We start from the raw sequence: 7,479 nt of genomic DNA, 5'->3' as shown, positions 1-7,479 counted from the left end.
AGAACGGTCCATACATACCCCAGTTACAGAACTTTTGAACCTTCTCTTTCTTCACCTGCTCAATTCTTCACGAGTGATGCAGAATGGGTCCATATGGACACCAAAACGGCAGCAGAAAGTTTGTGCAATATTTTCACTATGTTCTTTCTGTTAGTGATTGTTTCTTGATCCTTAAGTCTAGTAATCACCACATCGATGAAGTGTTGTTTTTTGGAATCATTTATAATAAGAAAGGCATGGATGGAGGTAGATGTAAACATCCAAAAGAATCCACTGTCTTACAATTCCATAGTTTCTTTCGGCAGGCAAAATCTAGTGTTTGGCATTCATCACCAACTCTTAAATTAGTACAGAGTAAGCATTTAGAAAGATTAGCCAAAATAAGGTATGGTTTGATGCCTGAAATGAAAACTTAAAAAAGCCATATAGGATGCACAAAATTCAGTTTAGCCCAAGTACATTTAACTAAGATCGGAAAGCTCTGTGTCTTAAGAACTCTAGCAAATTGTATAACTTACAACAAAACACAGCTAGGTGCAAACTTGACAGAAGAGCTTCTCGAAATTAATGTAATTGACATTAATGTACCTGTACTGATGGCACTGAGGTGCATCTCTTTGTACCAGTGTTTTCCCCACTTCCAACATGTGACTTACTAAACAGAAAAAAATAGATAATGGACATAAGACTATGAAAAGAAAGAACTTGTTGATGAAAACAAAGGAACCGCATTTGATTGGACCATGTATCATATAATCTTTTCAACAAAATCTAGATTACCCAAAGTGTAGTCTTCAGGTCTCCTTTGAAGATCATTAACAGTTGGGATGTGATCCACAGGAATAACCAAGTAATGCCTGAAAGACCGTCACTTTACTCATTCAATCAAAATGATCATGTTGAATGGAATTGGGAGAATTTGTTCAATACCTTAAAGCAGCGGGTTTGATGTCTTGGAAAGCAACCACTTTGTCATCCTGCAGGATAAACCCAATGACAAATTAATGCCTCAAGATCAATTCAAGTACCAAACTCATCGATGGTTGCTGAGAAAATGCAGAGGTCTGAAACCCATTTGGAAGTTCAACTTTCTCGGAAACGAGACAAAGTTGAAGGAAAAAAAAATAGTAGAGAGAGAAAGAGCTGACCGTGTGGAGGAGAGTGGTAGAGGATTTTTTTCCGGCGATCTGGCAGAAGATGCAGCGAGAAGTTGCCGCGGCTCCCGCCATCGACGCACTTTATGCTTCCCTTCGAGAGAGTTGCTGTTAGAAGTTGCTTCGTTTTATTAGCTAAATTTTATTTTCCTTTTTCTTCAAGACTGAAAGTCAGTATTGCCCCAATGTATCCAGTTTATTTACAGATACGTTCCCGGTCCTTTTTGGCCTTCTCCGGCCCTTACCGGCCATATCAGCGCTTACAGGTTGCTTTGTGGGCCAAGAAAATAGAATTGGAAAGGCTGAAAACGTGCCGGAGATGCCTGGAAACATGTTCATAAATACACCGGATACGCATGGGTAAAACTGACCTTTAGCCTCAAAGAAGAAAAATAAAAGAAAGTTGAAACAACCTAAAAGTATTTATTGCCCCCACATTTCTGGTTTGTTTACGGAAACATTTTCGGCCCTTTCCGGCCTTCTATGGCCGTCTGCTACCATATAAGAGTGTACACTATGCCTTGTGGGTTAAGGAAATGGACTCGGAAATGCCGAAAACGTGTCCGTAAATACATTAGATAAACGAGAATAATACTGACCTTTTGCCACAAAGAAGAAAAATAAAAGAAAGCTTAAACATCCTAAAAGTCGTTACTACCCCCACGGTTCTGGTTTATTTACAGATAAGTTTTCGCTCGTTTCCAGTCTTTTCCAACTGTCTCATGCCATTTCTAGCCATATCAGCGCGTACACGGTGCCTTATGTGTTAAAAACTTGTCTCAAAACACCGTAAACTTGTTGGAGACCCTCGAAAACGTGTCAGAAATGCTCAGAAATGTGTCTGTAAATACATCGAATATGCGAGGGGTAATACTGACTTAAGTCTAAAAGAAAAGAATAAAAGAAAGTTGAAGCAAACAGTCGTTATAGCCCTCACATTACCGGTTTATTTACAAATAAATTTCTGGCCATTTTTGGCCTTCTCTGACAATCTCATGTCATTACTGCCATACAACGCGTACACGGTGCCTTGGGGGATAAGTAACTGGTCTCGAAAATGCGGAAAACGCGTCGGAGACCCCTGGAAACGCCTGGAAATGTGTATGTAAATACACCGAATACATGGGGGTAATAATGACTTTTGAGTCAAAGAAAAAAAATAAAAGAAATCTAAAACAACCTAAAAGTCGTTATTGCTCCCTATTTTGGTTTATTTACGGTTAAGTTCCCGATCGTTTCCGGCCTTCTGCGGCCGTCTCACGCAATTTTTGGCCATATCAGAGCGTAATAGGTGCCTTGTGCATTAAGAAAATAGTGTCGGAAACGCTGAAAATGCGTCAGAGACTCAAAAACGTCTAGAAACACGTCCGTAAATAGAGTGGAGACACGGGGTAATACTGACTTTACGTCTCGTATTTTCTACTTATTGACACAAAAGTAGGTTGGTTCTTTCAGTCTTCCTAGTCAAAATGCTCCAAGTGAATCCGTAGATTGTCGTTCTTGGTCAGTTGTGTGTTCCTCGTCATATGTTTCATAGGAACTTACTACCATTGTTGTCAAAAGCACGAGTCCTCCATCACCTTAAACCTCGTCTCACCCGAGCAATGAGCTCCCAGTTCCAGCTCCGAGTCAACCCACTCACCGGCAACTCGGAGTGGATCGTCATCGAAGAGAACGAACCAGAATCCCCAACTCCCGACACTGCCCAAAATGCCCTCCTCGCCACAACCTCGTACCTCGACATGCTCAACGACTGTCCCAGGAACACATCTTACCGCCAAGCCATAGACAAGACCGTAACTCAACCTTGCCGTGTTCTTGATATTGGGTTAGTTAAACCTTAAATTTTTGTTCCCTTTTTCCTTTTTTTTTTTTTTTTTTTTTTTTACAGTTTGTGGAAGTAATTACTAATTAGTGAATTTACTGTGTGAAGCGCCGGAACTGGGTTGCTGTCGATGATGGCTGCGCGGGCAATGGGGTCGACGACATGTCGTATGGTGACGGCTTGTGAGTCGTACCTTCCAATGGTGAAGCTAATGAAGAAGGTTCTACGCTTGAACGACATGGAAAAGCAGATAAAGCTCATCAACAAGCGTTCTGATGAGCTCCAGTTGGGTGTTGATATCAGTTCAAGAGCTCAAGTTCTTGTAAGTAAAGAAAGTTTGCTTCTTTATGTAAAACGTTGCCGTTTTGATTACAAGAATTGTGTGTTTGAATGTGTAGGTTAGTGAGATATTGGATTCAGAGTTATTAGGTGAAGGGTTGATACCTTCTCTGCAACATGCGCATGATGTGTTGTTGGTGGAGAGTCCTGAAACGGTGCCGTTTAGAGCAACCACTTATGGTCAGGTATGTGGAGATGCAAAGAGCTTTGCAATGTTATTAAAGTTTTGTACTTTGAACTCATTTTGTGGTGCTTTAACCTTGCTGCTCAGTTGGTTGAGAGCACATTTTTGTGGAAGCTTCATGATTTACATGGTAATGAGGCGGAAGCGTGTGATGGGATTCGTCTTGTTCCAACCGGGTTTGAGGATGTTTTGGCTGTTAAGCCGCAACAATACGCGTTTCATTGTGATGCTATAGCAAATGAAGTGAAATTGGTAATGGCATATGTTCGTCTTCAATAAAGTTTCTTGGGGATGAATAGCGGTTTAGTTTGTACTCAGTTTTTGGTTCTTCCAGCTGTCGGAACCCTTCAAGATATTTGAATTTGATTTCTCAAAACGGCCAGAGAGTCGTGGAGAAACCGAGCTATCTATAAAGGCGACCAATGATGGTCGTGTTCAGGCTGTAATTTCATGGTAATTAAATTCAAGTATTCCTTTCATGTATAACAATTTTGCGATGTGTTTGCTGAGTTTGTGTGTGTTATTCAGGTGGATACTCCAGCTTGATCGAGAAGGGACAATCTTTTATTCCACTGCCCCTAGGTGGATAAATTTGCCAGTCAACATTAGTAAGTTGTAGACACTAGTCCTCTGAGAGCAAGAACCATTGTAGTTATACTTTATGCTGTAATTAGTGCTTTTTCAATCTTCAGAGTAGGTTGAGCAAGTCAATGGAAAATTTAGTTAGATATCAATGTCTTTGTTTTGTCTGATCACCTGATAAATGTGACAATGCAGTATAATAGTATTAATATATTATCTACTCCAACCCGTGATTGCATTGGGCCTTTTGCTAATTATGTCAGACTTTTAAACAAAACCTTAATTGAAAAACTTATATCTATTCAGGATTTTGATGTGCAAGTTAAAGAATAAGTAATTTCCAGTGTTTGATGTTTTCCTTTGTGTGAATTTAAGAAATTTATTGTTGACAGGTCATGGAGATTGGTGTGACCATTGGAAACAGTGTGTTTGGTTTGTCCCTGGTGAAGGTATGTATGTAAAGAAGGATGAAGCAGTTTGTTTGCATGCCGTTCATACAGATATTAGCATCTCCTACAGTATCAAGAGCCCCGTATCAAGAAACAAAAGTATGCAGTATGACTTAACTGGTAGGGATTTCAAGCTCATACTACCACCAGAAAGAATTGCAATTTATGGAGACAGTGAATGGAGGCATACTATGTTTAAGGCAATAAGTAAAGCGGTAAGAATTGAGACCTCTCTCAGCCACCACCTCCCAAAAAGAAAAAACAAAATCAAGAATTTTCACATTTTTGACAGAAATTGTATTCTTCACAGATACAGGGAAGAGTTGATCCATTATGCATTGTTGCAGATGACAGCATCTTCTTAACTCTACTCGTTGCACATCTTTCTAAAACATCACATGTGATGTCATTTTTTCCGGGGTTGCAAGACAAGGGTATGGAATATTTGCATGCTGTCGCCAGTGCCAACAATTTTTCAGTAGATCGTGTAGAATATATTAAAAAGAAGAAAACTAAGTTAACTGTGCATGACACACATCAGAAAAAGGTATTATTCTTTTCAATTTTAACCACCAGTTTAAATCCTAGCATTGAAGGAATGTAATCTTTTGGTCTCTGTACGTGTATCTACCAGCATCCAGTTGAAATGGGTTACAGTAATGATGCATTGAACGATTATTTTCTGTTTCCTCCTTTTGCTGGTAGAGTTCAATGGGTGGTTAAATCTGTTAAAGATCTGAAACTTGTGCTAATGTAGCTAAACCTTACTCTATTATGTTCAGAAAATATGGTGTCTTGCTGTTGGATGCTTAGGATCAGAATCTAACCAGTGCTGGTATTTGTAGGTTGACCTGTTGATTGGAGAACCTTTCTACTATGGAACAGATAGCATGCTTCCATGGCAAAACCTCCGGTTCTGGTATATTACTGTAATTTGTTTTCCAGTAATTGCTCATGAGATGTCATGCATGTACTACAGTATATACAGTATGTAGACTCGATTGTGAGATGGCGTGGTGTTCTCCAGCAGAATTATCACTGTCCTTTTTTTAAGTTAATATTGCTTTTTTCTTATTGGTGATATATTATCCGTATTAGTTGATACATAGTGTTTGTGGAGAGCTTTTTTAAACCAATATGTATAATATCATCTATTCTTCTTCTGGATTTGGTTGAAGGAATGAGCGGACAATGCTGGACGCCGTCCTGTCCGAAGATGCATTCATAATGCCTTGCAAGGCAATACTGAAGGCTTGTGCATTGTCTATCCGTGTAAGTTATGTTCCTACCCATTATGCCCCTTATATATCATGTTTGAAACATGTACATGTAGTTGATCACTAAAGATCTTAAGTTATGGCATCTTCTGTTGTACAGGATCTTTGGAATAGTCGTCGTAGCTTGAGTAAGATTGAAGGTTTTGATCATTCTGTTATAAATTCCACCTTAGGGGCATGTGGCGAACTACCTGGGGAGCAAGAGGGTCCTTGTCTGCCCTATTTTATTTGGCAGTGTGGAAATGTTAAGGTAATCAATTCAAGTAGAATTGTGTTTTATAAAGACGTGTTTAACTCAGGATGATTATATGAGTTCCTTTTGGGTATGAGAAGAGAAAAAGGCCTCACATAGGGTAACTGTTTCAAAAAATATTTCAGAAACTCAGTGAAGCATTAACGGTCATGGAGTTTGATTTCTCAAAGCCTATAATGTCATCTCATGGAAAAACTCAGGTACTACAATCACCCCTTGAAATCTGAGTTGGGATATTTGTGGTTATCCTTGTTGAAATCTGGTCACAGTTGCACGTGCTTCAAAGTGGAATACTGTGAGTAAATTTCTTAACCAGGTATAACAAAGCACTTCTCTGTGTTGTTTAGCAACTAACTCTGGAATGAAATATTTATGCTTGTTCTCACTAAAGTTTGATTCTAGAACCTTCGTAGTTTCAGAACTAATTGTCTTTTAATCTACTTTTAATTAAGAGAGCTCTCACATGATTTGCTTCCATTCCCCTTCCCTCTCAAGTAACATCTGGATTTGATTATATGGTGATAGTTGTTTTCTTAAATAACTTAAAATGCTAAAAGGATTGGAAGTTTAACTGCTCTGGAATACATTCCCGGCAGGTTGAATTTACCGAGCCAGGCATATGCCACGGGTTTGCACTATGGATTGATTGGGTGATGGATTCAGATGGCTCCATTGTGTTGTCTACAGGGCCAGGTATGATTATGTTGTGTATCAAAGAAATTTAATGGACATCTATTTGATTGTGACAACTGAAAAGAAAAGAAAGACAAGAGGAACTTCCTTGCTTATATTTCTAGCATTGTTAAATGTGGATTCAGATAAGAGGTATTGGAAGCAAGGAGTAAAGCTTCTGGCCAAGCCTGTGGGAGTTGGTGAAAGTTGTTCTTCTGCAGTTATTGAAGCTTCATTTAACCCATCAAGTGGCGACCTGGACATTACACAAGCTTTCTCATAGATTCTCAAAAATCCATCTCGGGGTTTTAACATCTTTGTTAAGAGTGATGATCTTGAGGGTGCAATCCCAATTTTTGTTTTTAGGGCATGGATCAATTGGTATTCTTTAGTGAATTTCACTGGTGTCATTATTCTTGATTTTGTGAGGCACATAAAGTATCCGTTATTCAATGTCAAACATGAGCACAGGAAGTCGATTCCTCTTGAATCCTAATGTACCCAAGAGAGTAGAGACTAGAACACAGTGAATTGATCTCTGTCACCAAACATTTAAACCAGTCATTATGCCCTAGGTGAGACACTGAAACCTGAATGCAAGAGAAGTGTAATGTTGAGGATTTCGCACAAGGTTGGCTATCGATAGGTTCCATGTGAATATAGGGCCCTTGTAACACAGTTTCGTATCTTACGAGGGAGCAGTGTGTATATATATATATATATATATATATATCTATACACGCC

At 39.1% G+C, this 7,479-nt stretch overlaps 2 protein-coding genes across 3 annotated transcripts in view; one reads left to right on the top strand and one right to left on the bottom strand.

Annotated features, from left to right (window-relative positions):
* Positions 1-1,256, bottom strand: part of LOC101305557 (histidine triad nucleotide-binding protein 3-like) — a 1,919-nt gene extending 663 nt beyond the window's left edge. The window contains exons 1-4 of one of the 2 annotated variants that reach the window (XM_004299394.1): positions 1,149-1,256; positions 931-977; positions 781-857; positions 589-655 (exon numbers count right to left, since the gene is read on the bottom strand). In XM_004299394.1, coding sequence (XP_004299442.1) covers positions 589-655; positions 781-857; positions 931-977; positions 1,149-1,229 — 272 coding nt within the window. In that variant the 5' untranslated portion in view covers positions 1,230-1,256. Of the gene's footprint in view, positions 1-588; positions 656-780 lie in introns of both variants that reach the window. The other variant, XR_184647.1, reaches the window with a different exon arrangement.
* Positions 1,257-2,704: 1,448 nt separating this feature from the next.
* On the top strand, positions 2,705-7,018 carry LOC101305264 (protein arginine N-methyltransferase 1.6-like). Its single transcript, XM_004299393.1, has 14 exons — positions 2,705-2,982; positions 3,088-3,301; positions 3,378-3,503; positions 3,590-3,754; positions 3,837-3,955; positions 4,031-4,110; positions 4,477-4,748; positions 4,844-5,080; positions 5,379-5,452; positions 5,712-5,805; positions 5,911-6,060; positions 6,189-6,263; positions 6,660-6,756; positions 6,882-7,018. The coding sequence occupies exons 1-14, from the start codon at positions 2,759-2,761 to the stop codon at positions 7,016-7,018; spliced, it is 2,064 nt and encodes a 687-aa protein (XP_004299441.1). The 5' UTR covers positions 2,705-2,758.
* The last annotated feature ends 461 nt before the right edge of the window (positions 7,019-7,479 follow it).

The sequence above is a fragment of the Fragaria vesca genome, linkage group LG5, assembly GCF_000184155.1.
Source record: "Fragaria vesca subsp. vesca linkage group LG5, FraVesHawaii_1.0, whole genome shotgun sequence".
NCBI lineage: Eukaryota > Viridiplantae > Streptophyta > Magnoliopsida > Rosales > Rosaceae > Fragaria > Fragaria vesca.
Note: the sequence above shows the minus strand (reverse complement) of the source record. Positions and strands in the feature narration are given on the sequence as shown.